The 19,161-nt window shown below is 35.0% G+C and overlaps 1 protein-coding gene across 5 annotated transcripts in view; it reads right to left on the bottom strand.

The window, feature by feature from the left end:
• ahi1 (Abelson helper integration site 1) overlaps nucleotides 1–19,161 on the bottom strand; it is a 100,105-nt gene that overhangs the window by 72,792 nt on the left and 8,152 nt on the right. For all 5 annotated transcript variants that reach the window (XR_015935386.1, XM_088625273.1, XM_088625276.1 and 2 more), the window contains exons 3-14: nucleotides 18,827–18,948; nucleotides 14,959–15,533; nucleotides 13,129–13,319; nucleotides 11,945–12,143; nucleotides 9,162–9,354; nucleotides 8,546–8,641; nucleotides 8,227–8,412; nucleotides 7,742–7,897; nucleotides 5,580–5,712; nucleotides 5,243–5,366; nucleotides 2,773–3,002; nucleotides 1,465–1,571 (exon numbers count right to left, since the gene is read on the bottom strand). Coding sequence is in view for 4 of the 5 variants with exons in the window: in XM_088625273.1 (XP_088481399.1) it covers nucleotides 1,465–1,571; nucleotides 2,773–3,002; nucleotides 5,243–5,366; nucleotides 5,580–5,712; nucleotides 7,742–7,897; nucleotides 8,227–8,412; nucleotides 8,546–8,641; nucleotides 9,162–9,354; nucleotides 11,945–12,143; nucleotides 13,129–13,319; nucleotides 14,959–15,533; nucleotides 18,827–18,948 (2,312 nt within the window). In the remaining variant the exon portion in view is untranslated. The remainder of the gene's footprint in view (nucleotides 1–1,464; nucleotides 1,572–2,772; nucleotides 3,003–5,242; nucleotides 5,367–5,579; nucleotides 5,713–7,741; nucleotides 7,898–8,226; nucleotides 8,413–8,545; nucleotides 8,642–9,161; nucleotides 9,355–11,944; nucleotides 12,144–13,128; nucleotides 13,320–14,958; nucleotides 15,534–18,826; nucleotides 18,949–19,161) is intronic.

The following is a 19,161-nucleotide window of genomic DNA, read 5'->3' as shown; positions in this document are numbered from 1 at the left end:
AATCATGTAGTTCAAAGTCCTGTAATTTAATCATTTGTTAGGAAATACAATTCCTAACACAACAATTTAATCAGATGATATTCATTGAAAACAATGAATGGTTCCACACTTCACCGGAATTCAATCAGTAATATCCAAACTAACAAGCAAAACGAGATGACCAAATTCACAGCACATTTAAGAGCAAGCAACTTGTTTTCTCAGCTTTATTCATGAGAAACAGGGGCCTGTGAAGGCTAAGGTTTGCATTATTTTGATTATTTTAAAAGGTGGCACATTTTGGCAGGTTGGGTTTCATTCTAACAAATTAGAGAGCTGTACAGGAAGCACCTAAATATGAAAAGTATGTGAACACACTTAGAAGCAAAGGAGCTTTTAAATTCAAATTAAAGCATTGTCCCCATTTTGTCTTGCCCTTACAGTCTTAAACTCAATAGATAAGGGTGTGGTCAACCATGAGGTCACAATCAGTATTTATGTACACTGCTTCTTAGTAGCCTACTTTTTGAAGACAAGTAAATGTTTAATTTAAGATACTTGGACAGAGCTTCTATCTTCCACAAGCACATCTGGGTTTAACAATCATGAATGTAAACAAACTATCAACAATTTTGGTCTCTACAGACTTACACTATTCAACAGAGGTCTGATTTTGATGTTCAGCCCTTATTTTAAAAATACATACAGTAAAGCTGATAATTTACTGATCTCTCAAATCATACGCTACAAAAAATATCAGTACTATGTCAGATGTTTACTTAAAATACTGCAATAGGACCCAGAAGGATTACCAATACAGTTTCTTTTAGTCTGTTCAGGTGACGAATTGCACACTGATGAAGTCAAAGTCAAAGTGAAAGGAGCATTCTGCAAACTCAAAAGCAATAGGTATTGTGAGAACAGCTCTAAGCTATATGAATTAATCCTACAGTTCATCTTTTTGAATACCATGGGCACAATAGTTTATGAAATTCAAATGCACATTTGACTATATTAGTCTGTTTCAAAATTCAATAACGATGGTATTAGCTAAAAAGTACCTGATTGCTTAATGAAAAGATTGTGGAATCATTCTGAACCACAAGAAAGATCAATTTAACACTCATCCGACCTGTTTCTGTACCTACAAGTAACTTTGAGATAAATTAGCTTTCTAGACTTTTTGGTGAGCACTACATTTTGTAGTTTCATAAACGGCCTCAATTATTCAATCAATTCTTGTTGACTTGATGATGCCACTTCAAAAACTGTTAAGTCATGCTCGTTTCATTTTTTAAAAAAGATTTATTTAAGTGGCTTACACTATAGGTGTATCCCCGACAGTTCATAACACAACATCCTTGCAGTGGTTTACCTTATTGGAAGATGATCAATATACTGAAACGAAGAACTAACATTTCCAACCACAAAGGAACAAACTGCTAGACCAGATAGTTTCAGGCTCTGCTAAAGCATTCCTGGTACCTTTTCAATGCACCACTGCCGTGTTGGGTTTTGTTTTGAGCCTTCCTTCACAGAGGTGTTCCACATTACAACCAGGCCTGAGCTGTCTCCTGAAAACATCCGCAGCCCTTTAACAAAAAAAAACAACATAATTCTATAAACTCTCAGAGAACGTGTGCAATTTCCAACTAAAGCTGGCATACGGGTACAGTTTATTTTTTACAAGAAAATGTGGAATATAATTATGGAGTAACTTTCCACCGCAAATAAAAAATGATTTCATTGCAATGTGCAACAGGTAAAATCGCTTAATGCTTCCAAACCATGCTTTTGAACTATGTCCTAGCTTTGCTGTCCTACATTTGTGTGCAGTTTTAAACTTTAATCTGGAAATGTGGTCTAATATTATATATCTAATATGCTGGATCAAATAAAACAATGCAATATATGTAATATAAAAATATGTTTACCACCAGTATGTAGAACATATATAGTGTATATACAGAGAGAGCTTGTTACATGAAAATATTTTTTACTTATTATTTTTTACTTTATTTAAAAATAAAACTGTTTTAACATGTTATGCTTTTTTCATAAGAGGAGAAAATAAAACCATGTTTGATGAACATTATTTCCACAATAACTGATACATAAATTAAATGACTTTTACAGATGTGTTCTTTAATCAGTTAATTTAAAACATACTTTGTTTTTCTTCCAATGTCTTATGATTAATTTCTAAAGAAGTGGGAGAAGAAATGTAAATATCTCAAACATGCAAGACATCTCAATAAAAATATGAGCAGTATCGTATCATATTGTTGAAAAACAAACGAGCCAAGGTAAATAGTAACTTGTACTTTAAAATTATTTTAATGTTATTGGAACATTATAAAACAGTAATCAGAATTAGTAAGATTGTCTTTTTTATTCTTTTCTATAAAGTTTATCAGTTTACAACTACCACAGGGCACAATATATCAGTCACCAACTGTGAATAGTAAAAAGATTCAACAGTTCTCTGATGAAAGGATAATCAAAAGGAAAAACAGGTGAAGAAAGGTTACACCTGGATTGTAGGGTTTTGCTGCTTGGGATCATGTTATACTTAAGAACGGTTGGAATTAGTGGGATACAAGCCAGAGAAAACTCAGAACTGCTATGAAGCCTCTCTCTTGGCATTATTTATTCATCAATGGGAATTTTACTAAAGCAGCAGGAGCTGTGAATACTTTTGAACTGGCCTGATAATTCTGTACAATTATTTCTGCACATATTACTAAATTCAGAACACTACACACTATGAAGAAAAGGCAGGCGAATACATACCTTCTGAATCAAAACAGAGCGTATTAATAAAGCTCTTATGCCCATCAAATTCATGGAGCAAATGACCATTAATGTCTTTTACAGTCACATTCCACACACGGATTACACAATCATAGCCTCCAGTTACAACTAAATGCGGGGCAGAGGGATGATATCGTGCAGCATAGATGAATGCAGGATGAGGAAGAACCTTTTCAGCAAGGCTCTTAAGTGTCTCAATATTCCAAATTCTAAAGAAAAAAAAGAACTTCAGCATTGGAATCTACAATAAGACATACTTATATTTACACACAATCCACACACAGCTCTCCCATATTGGGAGGACCTGATTCAAGTATTCAAAATCCTCAAAGGCACCGACAAAGTGAATCCTGAGGATTTCTTCAGAATCAACAGTGAAACATGAATCAGAGAACACAAGTGAATATGAAATGGCAGTGTATTTAAAACCAAGAACAAGAAGCACTTTATGCAAAGGGTTGTAGGAGTGTGGAACAAGCTATGCAATCAAGTTCTTCAAGCTGATTCAAGCCATTTTTCAAGAAAGGTCTTTAGATCCTTAGTTCAACTAGTTACTATCGATTGGGTGAAATGGGCCATATGACCTCCTCTTGTTTATAATTGCTCTCATGGTTCTATTTCATACTGAGTCTGTGCCAGGCATAGATACTGGCTGGAAGCAAAGGGAGTAAAGTAAAAAGGACAGTGCAACAGGACAAAGCTGAATACTGGCAAAAATCCAATAGGGAAAACCCCAGATCTACAGTTCACAAGCACAGGATAGAGGAAGACTTATTTATTACAAGTGTAAGATTGTTTACTTAAATTATACCATCTATAAAATATTTTATATTTAGAATCTTAAATGCACTGTAAGAATAAAGGGTGTATATCAAAAACAGTGAAACAAGTGTAGTTACTACTTTTAGCCAAAAAGCATTTGCACTTGTTAGTATGTCCAGTAATACTGTGTTATTCTAAAGCTAACTATATAGCTCTGTAAAGTCTTTAAAATATAAGGTGTGGCATTAGGTGATGAATCCCATTTGTCAGACCTTCTCCGTGTCCAAATCCGTGTGTGGCTCAATTATTTTGCAAAGTAGTAAAGAATGCAAATGAAATACAATATATTCAGCACACAGTATTCCCTGATCCGCATTCTTAGTTTCTCTGTACAGCTGAACTCATGGATAACATCAAGATCGCAATAATGTTGTTAACAGATCTAACTGAAAGGCTGAGAGGCTGAATATAAAAATTTAACAAGTACATTTTGAAATTATCTCACTAATACAGGCATTTGGTACTGTATCACTTTAAACTGAAATCAGTATCTAACTTGGTAAATACATACTGGATTTGAATGAATATCATTAAGTTTACTCCATCCTTGGCTTTGTCTGAAATAGTTTAATAATTAAACAAAATATATTCTACATAATTATTCAGTTATTAAAAGCAATAGTTACAATGCAAATGTTTCTGTTCTGAATCTAAATTTCCACTTGCTACCCGTCTTATCCTTAAAATGAAGGAAAAAAATGCATCTTCCGGGTTATAGATGTAAAACTTGGAGCTATGCACTGTACATACTGTAGGATAGGTTAGATAAATTGGTGTAAGATAAATTGGGAAACCCCCAAAATTATCAAGTGAAAGTACCACGGTGTTTTACAATTTTATTGTTTTTGTTCTTTTTATTCTTGTGGGTTTAGATGGTGGATATTCCCTGCCATCTTTTCAGCAAACAAAAACAGAATATGCAATACTTTCTCTTATGATACTGTCTATATGGATAGGAAAATAAATTTTGCGTCTCTCCAAAAACCATCAATAACATTTAACATTCTCTGTGAAGCACTGATGCCCCCCAGTGGAAACAGGTACAAATAGGTCAAAAATGCTATTACTTAATATACTGCCACTGTTGGCATCCCCACCTATACGAGCCTTCATTCTCAATAATCATAATTTCACTGAGATTCTATTGATGTGCAAAGCATTAACTTAGGTAAACCCTTAAACAAGTTAAATTACTGTAATATGAATAAACTCTGAAACAACAAATACTTTCAAATACGTTCATAACACATCCAAACATTTGAGCAATTCAATTTTTTACAAATATTTATCTTTAGGGTGGATATCTTAAATTAATTTGTAAAGCAGTAACTAACTACAGAATTCTGTGAAATTTAATTATAGGTCCTGTGAGTTTGTTTTTCTTTTCAGGTGCACTGTACCTTCAGCAGCCCTCAAACCCTGTTATTGATTTTCAGTGTGCTGTGACTCACATTACATCGTTCAGTTCAAATAAAAGTCAAGCACTATTAAGAGCTTAACGGTTTTGCACCCTCTTTGCAGTGGCTTCAAGAAATTTCATAAAGCTCTCATATCAATACTGCGTGGAACCACCACAATCCTCCTAAGTCTGATGTGGCTCCTGCAAAAGGTTTGAAAAGACAGTTACCTCACTGTTCCATCAGAAGATGCTGACAGGAGGTTCTTGTCATCTCTGGACCAGCAGAGATCATATACAATACTAAGGTGGCCATTGAAAGCTCCAAGCACTTTACCTGATGGGATTTCATAAACTGGAAAACAGATAAAATGTTAATCGAGCAAAACAAAAAAGGTAATATGCTGAGACATTATATAGGTTCATTAAAGAAAAATTAGATTAGTATATTCAACAGCTAATTCAAAACTGTACTTAACACACATTGAATATGACAAAAAGATGCACCTCCTCAAATGCTAAGATACACCCTCAGCAATAATAATAGAACTAACCAGCTCAAACATACCTACAATAGGGTAACCATCCCTATCAGCACATGCAGTTGCTAAAGTCCTTCCATTGTGGGAGAAACGCACAGCAAAACATCCCATCTGACCTCCTCGAAAACACAACAAAGGCTTGTTTGGAATGCGGCATACCTTTAAGGAAAAAAAAAAACACAGAACTAATCCTCTATGTATTTTCTTCTAGAATGATTTATAAGTGTCTGCCAAAGCGCAGACTAGTCCTTCTAAAAAATGTTACTTATTCCCATAACAGCAAACCCTGGGCACAGAAAAAGAACAGTTTGACAGCAAAAACAAGAATGTTATTTTTTCTGCTTTGTTGATTCCATTTCGTTGGACTGAAGTAAAGCTTACAGGTGACCCCATATTCATGACTGCCAGTGTTATTTATGCCACAGCTCAAAAGCTTGGTAAGGTCAAAGAATGCTCTATGGACAAGATGGTCAGTGGCTTATATAGTGATGTGGTAAATGTACTAAATCTTCGAATCATCCTTACAAACATCTCAATAAAACCCTATATTAGTGGTACTTGGACAAAACATTACATTTGGATTGACAATTTTAATGTGTGAAGATCACAACACATTCTAAATGTTATGCATATAATTTCAAGAACATTTATTAGAAAACTAATTTGTAAATAGCTCTAAAACAGAAGCAGTAAAACATATACAACCTAAAATCAGTGACAAACACGTTTTTGTCACAAAGAGCTTATTTTCTGCACATTCGATTTGAGCTCATCTCAGGAGAGCAAAAGATAGTCTTGTTCACAGCATGTGCCACTTTTGAAAATGCAACAATTCCTCTGCTTCCATTTCTTGTCATTCATCCCAGCTATGACTCAGAGTGAAATGTCTTCAACCTTAAACTAGAATGTCTTTTATCCTAAGACTGAATGTGCAAGAACAATGATGAGCTGGAAACCACCTATTATCTTTTGCAAGAGTAGCAAAGGCAAATCACCATGGTGTGATTCAAGCATAGCCTTCCACCCACACAGACAATGTATATAAACATGCAATTCAGAAGTACATATGATTCCACAGTCTACAAATATACCTTTATCGCTAAAACAAAACTGCTTAAGATGGCCTTTGTTTTCTCACAAGTCTGAAAATCACAATGTTTCATGCAACTCCAAAGAAAGGACTGTAGATTGAGAAACTGAATCTAATTTTACTAAGAAAATATTTGCAAGTGTTACAATAAATCAATTTAGACCATCTTTCTTAAACCTATCATTACCCATGCGGCTACAAAATAAATGTTGACATTTCAGCAGTGCCTGATGAAAAAGAACAAATATCTTTAACAAATTGAGCTACAGTTTGGATAATGTGTCTTGCTTAAAACCTTTTAAAAATGTTACACTGTACATTGTAGTCCAGAAAACAAGGTTGACATTTATCCCCACGTGTATATCTTTAAATAAAATAAAATAAAAACAAATAATGCTATGATTTTGTTAAAAATGAACACTCAAGAACTATACAGAAGCCTTAAGATATATTCTAGTTGCTCTGGGATTGAAAAGACACTCAGTAGTAACATTCATCAACATGGCTAAGGGCTGAGAGCTCTTTAAGACTGCAGACAAATTGTCATTGACCAGCACAAGCTGGGCAATGGCTATAAAGGAACCCATAAAAATCAGAAACTACCACTTTCAATTTAGTATTATTAAGACATTTAAAACTACTGGTGTAATGGCAACCCCAGAAACAGGACATAAACATACTGTCGGAATGGGCAATAACAAGGTGTGAGACAAGCGATTTGGGAGGTAACCATAAAAATCAAAGACAAACGTCTGGTCAATCTCTGCCATAGGAGGATTTACAAAATACTAAATACTAAGTGTGAATAAATGTGACCCTCTTGTCTAAGTATTCTAATTATTCATGAAAAATATGACATTCATCTGAGAAATGAATCAAGTATAACAACAACAACAACAAATGTCATAAAACAAGATACTGTCCAGTTTGCAAAACTTTCTGTTATGTGACATTTATTGATCCTTCTTTCATTAGGACCACAAATAAATCTATTTATATATCAAATATCTTCACATGCAGGCTCTAGGCTGCCTTGACTCTTACTAGGAACAAGCAGCTTTCTCATAAAGATGGGTAAACGTGTGTAAACATAGTGACCTGCCCAGGCATTCTGCTCCACTTCAGAATCTCTGCTCTTTTTTCATCCAGAAGCTGGCTGGCTCCTTTTCTTAGAAGCTCACTCTGGAGTTCACTGTATGTGGTACTGCCCCTCTCTTGCTGAAGGGCCATCATGGAGCGTACAGAAGGATCCACCTGAGACGGAACAGACACAAACTGTAGTATCACTTTCATTGATGTGACTGTCCTTTAAAACATCTTAATATTTAGAATATACAGTCTTACATTTTGTGTCATGATTATACCAAACACATTATGCACACAGCAGAAGATTATTTATATCAATAAATGCATTAAAAATATTTTGTACATAACATACTGTAAAATAATACAATAATTAACATTTTCTTTGTTAATGGAACTTCCTGATGCAAGGAACTACAATGCCAGAATAAGTTAGTGAAAGTTTAAAAAAAAAACTAGAAAACAGATTTCCGTAATAAACTGTGGGAAAAAACCCTCACGTGGTCTGGTAGCTTCAAGCCTTTTACGGTGACATACAGCGTTGATAAGTATCGATTTCTTGAGTATTTTTTCCACCATTCAAACACCTCCACAGTGTTCGACTGCGTTTTCCCCCTGGGAGGTGGGCAATAGAGCTGCAGTCTGAGTTTCCCATCTACATTCAGTACTCCATTCGTACCAACAAGCTAGAACAAATTAAAGGATAACAAAAACTGAAACAGTGATTTGTTAATAAAGCTCAACACTCCACAAAAATCCCTGCAAGCACTTTTCTTAAAAAAAAGAAAGAATAATGAAATCATAGCTAATGTACTTTACCTTTAAAAATGCCCAAGCAATTTTTCGAAATCCATGTTCATGTCTGTCTACCTCAAAGTTGGCCCTTGCTTCATCCATACTCATAAAATCCAACACCTTGCATATTATAAAACACAGAAAGGAAAAGTGAATTGGCAACTATTAAAATATTACAGATCTAATAACGTTACACATGTCAACCTTTTTATAGGACAGCTACTATGCAAGGCAATTTCAGCTTTAATAAGTTACTCATACGTTTTTCTTTAGAAGCAATCTTCTTTTATAAAAAATGACAAACATACTGTCAGCATAGTCTTTTCTTGGTTGGGACTTGGATAGGAGAACTTAAATATCAATACATGAGGTAAAGACAACATTTCACTGAAACATTTTAAACTGAAATTGTTTTAAAAACCCTAGCAATTGACCGGTGTCCAATCCAGGGTGTGGTATGAAGTGGTCCCACCTTGTGCTTAAGCTTCTGGGAAAGACTCAGGATTGCCATGACCTCTACCAGGAGTAAGTGGCTTTCTGATAATGGATTTACATTTTACAGCTGTTAAAGCAAGTCTACTCTAAGATGACTAGAGCTCATATATCTTGATGCATTCTGAAACATTTTTATGATTCTTACCTCAAAAAACAGTATAACTTTTGGACTTTCCTCATTTTCCTGCAGGAAATAGCCAAATCTCTCATTAAACACAATTTGTTCCTCCCATTCTGGCATAGTAGATTTATTTTTCTTAAAATCATATGGCTGAGTCATGATAGGAAGAATGTGCTCCACTTTTTCATCTTCATAAAATGAGGAAACTGGGCGTTTACTGTAGAAAAACATTTACAGAAACCATTAATCTTTCATTACACTAATGGAATAATAACATTAAAACTGTTAGGTACATTATTCTAATCACACAGACTAAAGCATTGTAACAGTTGCAGAAATTTTAAATACCAATCAACAATCAAACCAACAAACAGTAAAATTTGTTTTATTAATGTACTTGTTAAACATCACGTTTTTTCCTGAGCAGACAGCACTACTATTAAAATGAAAAACCCGAGAACATGATAACTGCGAGAATCTTTACAACAGTAAGATTCCTGAGCTTACATACTTTTTGCATCAAAGCAGAAATTCAGATTTTATCAGTAAACAATCAAATAAGAATCATATAGAGTATAATAAAAAATACTGCTCTAACAGAATAAGAAAAAGTACTGTGGATATATTAAATCATCAAAAATATTAAAATATAAACTATCCCAACAGATACAGCAATAAACATCTTGTACATGTGGCAGTGTGTTTCTGTGATGCACTTTGAATAAACACAACAGAAAATATCTGAGCCATTGTTGTATTTTAATAAATCATTGGCTTAAGTCTAAATTAAATCAAAAGCATGCCTGTACATTTTGGAGGTAATGTATTAAAGAAACACAAGAAAACTAACTGCTACTATGTTTATGAATCATGCACAAAAATCTAAATGAATAATTAGCGTGTCAGTTCTGTATATTAAAAAATGTTTGTGCATTAAAAATGGAGAAGTTGTAGTGCTTGTTTAAACACAGAATAGTGGATGTGTGTAACAAGCAATCCATCTACATTGTTGAAGCCAATACCCTGGCATCTTTCAAGAAGTAGCTAGTTTCTATGATCAGATACTAGCCACCAAAAAAGTGCAGGACCAGATCTTTTCTCCTTTGTAACTTTTCTTATGTTCAGAATTTAGGAAAAGTTGTGTTATTAACAATAAAACAAAACTATCTTCAGCCCATTTCTTCCAAAGACTGTACAGACTACGCTAGGGAGCCAACCAATGTTCCCTCTAATTTTAATGGTCTGTGTGTACAAAAATTTCGAGTTGTGCACATTTTTTACCCAGTGACAAAAACTTGTACGCACTAAATTGAGTGTATGGAAAATTGTAAACCTGAAATAATTTTTTGTTAATATAGTCATTCTCATAGAAGCACAGAGATCCAAAAGACTGGGACAGCGATTCAATGTCGAGCGAGCATGAGCACTGAGGTACGAGACTATGAGAGCACAGATATCGATTATCGAGTAGCAATAATAATGCATACAGCCAGGTTGGGCCTCTCGCAGCCAGTCTCATGTGGTCAATTTAGCATTTTTCAATTGATGACCGCGTTTGTTTTATTATTATCTTTATTTTATTTAACTTTTTGTGCGCAGTTCAATTTCCTATGTGCACTGATTTCATAACCTGTGTGCGCGCGCACACGCGCACAGCTTAAAGCGAACATTGGAGCCAACCTCTTACAACAGATGTTTGCAACATTTTTGGGGGGAATGTCAAAAATACTGCAATATTTACTTTCAAGATGGTGGTAACTCAAGAAAGAGGTGTAGGCTGAGGGGTGCTTGGCAGAACACAGGTTAACAAGCTGCCAACAAAAAAAAACTAACTGCCAAGTGGTGATAAACATAAATTCACATACTATAAATACAACGAAAAGCATTGATGCAGTGAGTGAACTGAAGTTGGTCATCAGCACAGATGCCCCAAGTTCATAGAAATAAAACTACACAAACATAAAAATCACTTCAGCAGCATTATATGGATGATTACATCTACATAATCACATATAATACTAAAATGCACTTTGTACAGTACCTGAATAAGTAACATATCTAAATAAACAGTGGTAGACTCTTTTGAATATCTAAGTTGATTTTTTTAACTATCCATAATGAAGAATTACATAACTGTATTAATCAAACATTCAGATTTTTAGTTTCCTAATGTGAAACATAACTTCTGAATAGCAGATTGGGCAATGGGTGATCAGAACTACTGCCTGACAGCTACTGAGATATGGCGTCTTTGTGGAATTTGCATGTTCTCATGAGGTTTCAATGGGTCTCCAACCACCTCCCAAAGACCTACTGGTTAGGTATCATTGACTACTGTAAATGTTTCCCCCAAGTTTTATTTCTTGGTCCCCGTTAACTAACAGTTCACTATTTGTTTTGTGAGAAAAAGTAGATGTAGTCAGCAAATTAGAAAATTGATTTTGGACTGAAGCTTTCATATTCTTGTAGGCATTACTCTTACTCCTATGTGATTATTAATCAAGTCTGCGAAACATTAATGTGAGAACACAAAAAAAGGTTGGTGTGCAATAATCAAAACAGTCAACGGGCATCAAATGAAGGATTCTAGTTTAAATGTCACCCATTTCTTCTGTTTTGCTTTTGCTAAAGGCAAATAGCATTTTGTGTAGCTGATTATCATTTAGATAAGTGTTGTATAGATAAGTGTTACACAGAAATATGGGGTCAATTCAGCATGATTAAGCCAAAGATGTAACTGTGAATGTGTTGCAACAGAAGCCATGCTGAAATTAGATTTTCTGTGGATAAAATATTTAAACCATTACCTATTTTCTTTTCTAACATACTTCCCAGTCGTTTCATCGATCACATGGACTTTGACCATAGGATGTGAAACCATCAGGTCTGTCTTCAGCCTGTCTGTCCGGTGAATGTAAACTCCGAGCACTAGGCTGTCATCAAAAGAGTGTCTCAGATGACTCTGCTGGGCCTCACTCTGACCATCACCAACATCTTCAGTAAATTCTGGACCACAGCACCAAAGGACATCAGTATTCAGAAACAAAGTAATGCACAAAGGCAATAGGTATTACAAATACAATGAAAAGCACTGATGCAGTAAGTGAACTGAAGTTGGTCATCAACACATGATGCCACAACACCTCAAACAACAGATGCCCTAAGTTCACAGAAATCAAACTCCACAACTCCACTCATTAGACCTGTTCTGTTTGAAGAAGATGAAACAAGTTAACATACAGTGGTGTGAAAAAGTGTTTGCCCCCTTCCTGATTTCGTATTTTTTTGCATGTTTGTCACACTGAAATGTTTCATGGCCCTGTGTGAAAAAGTGATTGCCCCCTAAACCTAATAACTGGTTGGGCCACCCTTAGCAGCAACAACTGCAATCAAGCATTTGCAATAACTGGCAATGAGTCTTTTACAGCGCTGTGGAGGAATTTTGTCCCACTCATCTTTGCAGAATTGTTGTAATTCAGCCACATTGGAGGGTTTTCGAGCCTTTTTCCCCTTAATAATAAAAACCTTCATTTAAAAACTGCATTTTGTGTTTACTTGCGTTATCTTTGTCTAATATTTCAATTTGTTTGATGATCTGAAACATTTCAGTGTGACAAACATGCAAAAAAATAAAAAATCAGGAAGGGGGCAAACACTTTTTCACACCACTGTATACAAGTTATTGACATTACAAAAAAATGAAAACACTAAATAGTGAAACTGGTGACTCCTCTGATTAATCAAGTGGTAACTAATGAGTTATCTGAGTATAATGACAGTGCGGTACGTCATACATTTCTTAGGAAAGCAGTACAGGGGGAGAGGAACTGTGCTTAAGATGGAGCAGTAAAAAAATAGCAACTCTCCACTCCCACTCCTTTAACATATTTCACCTGCTGCTTCCAAAGCTGTGAATTATATTCAATGTAGTAAAAACCACCCACAGGAAGGCAGTCAGTCCTACACCCTAAGTTCTGTACTTTTTACCCACCTTTTTTTTTCCTCCTTTTCTTTCCTTTGCCTGACTTCTGTCCACCCGCCTCTTTGTTCTCAGTTATCCCCTCTTCTTCTGCATCGAGAGTTTCTCTTTCTGCGTCAGAGGACACAACTCTTTGCTTCTTCTGTTTCTTTCTGCTCCCCTCACCAAGCTGGCTGTCCTGTAGCTCAGATAAAGGCACTGAACTGCAAAGCAAATATAGATGTAAATTTTTGTTTTTAATATATAAATCTGCCTAGCAGCCTTTTCTCAGAAGCCATGCACATAAACCAAAAATGGTTAGCATATGTAACGTGAACATATATCTGGAAATATCCAATTTCCAGATAAAACATTTTAAATGTAAATCCTTTCAATAAGAGGAAAATACCCCTTTAAGCTGTTCTTTGTTTCATGTATTTTTAAGACTCATATTATCAAACAGAAAAACAAAAACATATATTTTTATTTTCCATACATTATGGGCACAACAGTTACTTCAATAATAGTAATAATCTTTAACAAACTTTAGCATTTCAATCATATTTTCCTTTTATTCATAATCTATTCCTAGCCTGTGCAAGATTTCTAACTTCATATTTAGTTCAGATGGACATTTTAATTATTATTCCAAGTCTGGTTTTATTTTACCTGCATTTTAGCAATGAATAGTAAAGTATAAAAAAAATGAGAAACAAAACAAATCTAAGCAAAGTTAGTTTCACCAGCATTTTGAATCCCTCTCATACAAAAGAATTACAGAATCAAAGAGGTTTCTTACTTGGATTTTCCCACTTCTTATCAAGGGTTGTTGTGATACTATTGATAGGAAAGCTTCTCTCTGCTTTGACTTACAGTAATTTTTTAAAAAATTTTCTTACCAATTACCCAACGTATATGGAACATACACAGCTCCTTAAATGTTGGTTCAAAAGTAGCATAGGATTTTCATCACAATGTTTGTCACTATTACCTTTTACATTTTTCCTTCATATTTACAAATTACTGATAAACACAGGGTTTATCGAGGGTTACATGTTACCTTTTTGGCCTAAAAAGCATAATTAACAGTCCCTTTGTTACACTCAGTAAAAAGGGGGAAATTTTTATGCATGTAGTGTTCATTTAAGGGAATATACTTTAATTACTAGTAACACGACATAGATGTTTTGAAAAGGAGAGCATGCATACAGTGTATGAAACTGCTGTTAAAATGACTGAATTGCATAAAGGGAACAGTACATCTGGTTCACAAATTTTGCATATGATACCCAACGAAACTCTTTTTGTAGTTTTGACAACCTGGGGAGACAGTTTCCTGTGTCTGAATTAACTGCTTTGAGAATTGTGCTGTAGTTTCAGTCATTGTCCTCCAGCAACTTAAAAAAAGGTTAACAGATGGCAGACTATACAAGCCCTACATGGAAACAGATGGTTATTAGTAAAAAGCGGTGTTTTAATGTGCAATGAATTATATCAAATATATTTTAACATGTAAAGATAAAACATTTAGCACTGTTGTAAAAGTCCTGAGGTGCTGTCCATGTGGAGTTTGTACTGTATGTTCTGCCCATTCACACCAGATGCTGTGGTTTCCTCCCACAGTTCAAAAATACACTAGTAGGTTGGCTTTTGGAAAAACTGACCCATGTGTGATTGTGTATGTGTCTGTGTGTGCCCTGCAATGGACTGGTGCCCTGATACCAGGGTGTATCCTGCCTTAAGCCTGTTGCTCGCTGAAACAGTTAGAATGGATGAATGGATGGAGGATTTAAGAAATTAATATTCCCCACTGCAAAAGAATGAAGTGATCGTGACACCTCACAAAGCAAGTTATTTTGTTACCTTGGTTCTGTTTCAGTTGTCTTCAGTTTTTTCTTTTTCCTCTTTTCTGCTTCATTGTTCAATAATACAGCTGGATCTTCCTCTGTCCAGGTAGAATCTAACATCTTCTGTGCAATCTTTTTTTTTAATTTCTTTCTGATCGCATTTTCTTCCACCTCAGCAATTTGTTGCTGATACTCCTTGATAAGCTTTTCGTCCTCTGTGTCCACTTCATCCCTTGGCGCCCCATCTCTTTCAAGTTTTTTACGTCTGGGCCTCGTTTCAGTGTCATTAATCTCAAGACCCTCATCTTTCGATTTTGGTCTCTTCCTATTATCTTCTTGCTCTGTCCTTGTCAGAAACTGATGTTTTTCATAATGCATTTGACTCTCTATGGCTTCAGTCTTTTCTTTCTTCTTCTTAGTCTTTGGTGGTTTTCTCTCCTCCCCAACAAGACCATTGTTATTGATTTTTTCTCTTAGCTTGTTTTTTGTATACCTTGGACTTCCCTGTTCTGGATTGTACGTGTTTTTGAGGATAGTGTCATCATCTTCTGTCTCCTTGTTCAAGTCTAGGCTTTTCTTCAAAGTTTCAAGCTAGGAGAAAAAAATATTTTTAGCAACAGTTCTTCTATCCATAAATTAGTATGTATACATTCCACAATTTACTAGTAGGATGTAATACAAAAATAAAGCTCAAATAATAAACTAAAAACAAGTATTATAGAGGTTTCATTTCATTCACAAAGTAATAATGATTGCATGTAGAACCCTATGAAATTAGAATTAGAAGAATTGACTACTGTAATGCTCTACTCGATGGGGTATCTAAATCTACTCTGAACAAACTGCAGTATGTCCAAAATTCAGCAGCCAGAATCCTGACCAGGTCTAGTGCAAGTGTTCACATTACTCCTATCCTGGAGTCCTTGCACTGGCTTCCGGTCAAATTCCATGTAGACTTTAAAATCCTCATGCTCACCTATAAAGCTCTACATGGGTTGGCACCTCAGTACCTGTCTGAACTATTATCGCCCTACTCCCCACCTCGCAACCTTCGCTCTTCTAATTCTGCCCTCCTTACTGTCCCCTAAGCCCATCTACATTGTATGGGTGACAGGGCCTTCTCCTGTTATGCCCCCAAGCTCTTTGCCCAATGATATCAGAGAGTCACCTTCTCTAAACTCCTTCAAATCCAGACTCAAAACCCTCTTCTTCAGAAAAGCCTTTACTTAACTGGTTCCATTCTTCACCCCTCTGCTCTTCTTAGTACCAGCATCCACGGTCTCCTCTATATATTGTAATTGTGTCTTATCTTGTGTATTCTCCTTATTTATTATTGTATTCTTCTTATTTATTGTTATTGTCATCCTGTAAAGCACTTTGAGAAGCCACCTTTAAAGGCGCTATATAAAATAAACTTTTTTTATTATTATTATAATTATTAAGTGTCACACAAGGGTTTAATATGTATTTAACACTGGTGCATCAAAACTGCAAAACAGCTGTTCTAAGCTAACCTGGAATGGCTCAGAAGGATCGAACTCTGTTTTTTTCTGGTTGCCAGTGTAGGAAATTATTGTGGAAATTATGTTACCTGTAAGGGCTGAGTTTAGTCTCTTGAACCTGCGCTCACTTCATGTGTGTATGTGTTGCATTATGGCCTTTTCATTATTTTATTGAATGATAATGATTAATGTCCATTATCTAATCAGCACACATTCTGACATTAACTTCTAAATTACTGTCAGAAGATTCCTCAAACACTCCCTAAACAAGTCTGTCTTTTTTAAACAGGAAAATAAAGAACTGGCTTCACTTGCTCTCCAATTGTTTATTAATTTGACTGTGAAAACTGTTCGAAGAGCACAATCCCCAAATTTCCAAGTTCACTTGGACTTTAACTATAATTTTTCTGAATAATATTATACTGTACTTTGTTTTGAGACAGATATTTGACAACACAATCTGGATACTTTTTTGTCGCTATTGTACTAAGCAAAAAATGAACATAAGACGTTTTGTAACACAAAAAAACTCCTAATATACAGTAGGAGTTCTTACAACCTTCAAAGTTTTTTAAAAATAATCTGGCTCAAGAATAACTGTCTTCTAAGGCCTCAAAACGGTGTGGGGTTTTCACTTGGCTCGATAACCTAGGGAATTTTTAGGACAGGATGGGTTTTGAAATGTGCAATAAACTTAAGGGGATTAACATGCTGCAAGAAATGTAACTCACACAGATATTTATTTACTGGAAATGTGTACTGAAGTTATAGCTTTGCAAGATAATTCAGTAGAGGAACCCTTGAGTTTGCCTGTATAGACTCTATTGAGAGTGTATGGTAGGCCCTATAATCCAGAATTTGCTGGTTTGAATCCAGGTTATGCCATTGGCTCACTGATCAAAACATTGCCAGCATTTGTCATGTTTAAAGTTGACCAGATTATTATTGCCTTTCCAAAATAAAGAGATCCTTGCAGTTGTTGCAGTCTGTAATCTTACAATATTGTCTGTAAGAGCTCATGCTTATTTGCAGATCTGTAAATACAGTACATGTGTAACCTGAAACACATTTTGATTCCTAGCTAGGAGCTTTGTTTTTTACTAAATGATGACAATACAGTATGTACCAACTTAAAATAACCTTAATGTCTCACAAAACCCAAAACTGTAAAAACATTCCATAGCTAAAATATACCTTCACAAAACCATAACCACTGTGAGATAGAAAGGAATAAAAGACAGAATAAATCAACCATTGGTGTTTAACCCTTTCCTGCTAGGTAGACCAAGTATATCCGTTTCGTGCAAAGGTTTGCAGACAAAAAGGATGTGGTTTCTCAAAGGAGATAAGTACAGATTTGAAGATAAGGAAATGGAAGAAGGCAAAATATAGAAAAGGATACTTTTCAACCAAATGGAAACAACTTACTGAATAACCCCTGAGTGGAAAATACATTTTTGTTTCAAAACACAGTGAAAGTTGATCATTTTGATTATTCTCTAATGTAAAAATAACTTTTCTACATACACAACACTTAGAACCAAAAAGTATTTTTTCATTTATATTAATCATTAAATTTTATAATATATTTTATTAGTTTACCTTACTTTCCATGCTAATAAATTTTAAAATGAATATGGTATTGCTGGCCAGGGCTCACTAACTGTTTCATCCTGTTAAACAAACTTGTTTCAGCAGGCTGGAACAAACATACTAAAACAGCTGTCAGACTTAAAAATGAAACATTAAGGAAACATAAAAGCGAATTAAAAAGACATAACTGTCATTCTGATTTTAGGGAATTAAGATATTTGATATATTAGAAAGAATTAGAAGCCTAGTGAACTAGAATAACATTACAGTCTGAATCAAGAAAAAAAGGCTTGACCTTCATGTATGGGCAATTGGGATTACTGTCTGGATCTGTTTCTCACTGAATGTGTATTTTTAAATAATTACAGAAACATCCTACAGCTTAGTAGTCTTACCAGCCTAGAGCATCAGGCTTATAAAAACTTCACAAAAAATTCCAAAAGAAATGGGTTGCGGTTTCACTTTCACAATTCCCCAGCATTCCACACTTGAGCATAGAAGATTTGTCCCAGCAAATCTCATTCATATGCAATATTTAAAAAGGTCACGCTTGACCTATCACATTTCAATCAATACTTACCATTCATTTACCATGGTGCTAATGAGCCACCTGCTGGATACAAGCAGCTAAACACTTTCTAGGATTCATTTCTATTAAAACATAAAATTCTACTTTATTTGACTACCTACAGTATATTGCTGCACGACACTTAAAACAGGAACATATTTTTTTTTAAGCGATGACTGAAATTCGCAGCTGTTACTTTAAAAGGTCCGGTTGTCACTTACCACAATACTCTCTTCAGGGTGGGCGCTTTTCTTTCTCGACTTTTTGTGTGCAGGGAGGTCAGTGTACGTCTTAAATAACTCTTCAAACCGAGCCTTTGTCTTTGCTTTTGCTTCACTCTCCCCTAGGACACAATTACAAGCATTATTTAACTAATCACAAAAACTAAGACATATGGCTGTTTTATAAATATAATAACAAAGATCATGGACTATGACATACCATTAAGGCTAAAGCTCTTCAGTAAGAATTATACTGTGGAAGAGTGAACTTGCATTAATTTGAAGAAATTGTATTGTCTTTGTAAAGAGAGACCAAAAAGCTGTAGCGTCTCTAC

Source organism: Lepisosteus platostomus, chromosome 3 (genome assembly GCF_059453375.1).
Source record: "Lepisosteus platostomus isolate fLepPlt1 chromosome 3, fLepPlt1.hap1, whole genome shotgun sequence".
NCBI lineage: Eukaryota > Metazoa > Chordata > Actinopteri > Semionotiformes > Lepisosteidae > Lepisosteus > Lepisosteus platostomus.
The sequence above is the reverse complement of the archived record's forward strand: the minus strand, read 5'-3'. Positions and strand labels throughout refer to the sequence as shown.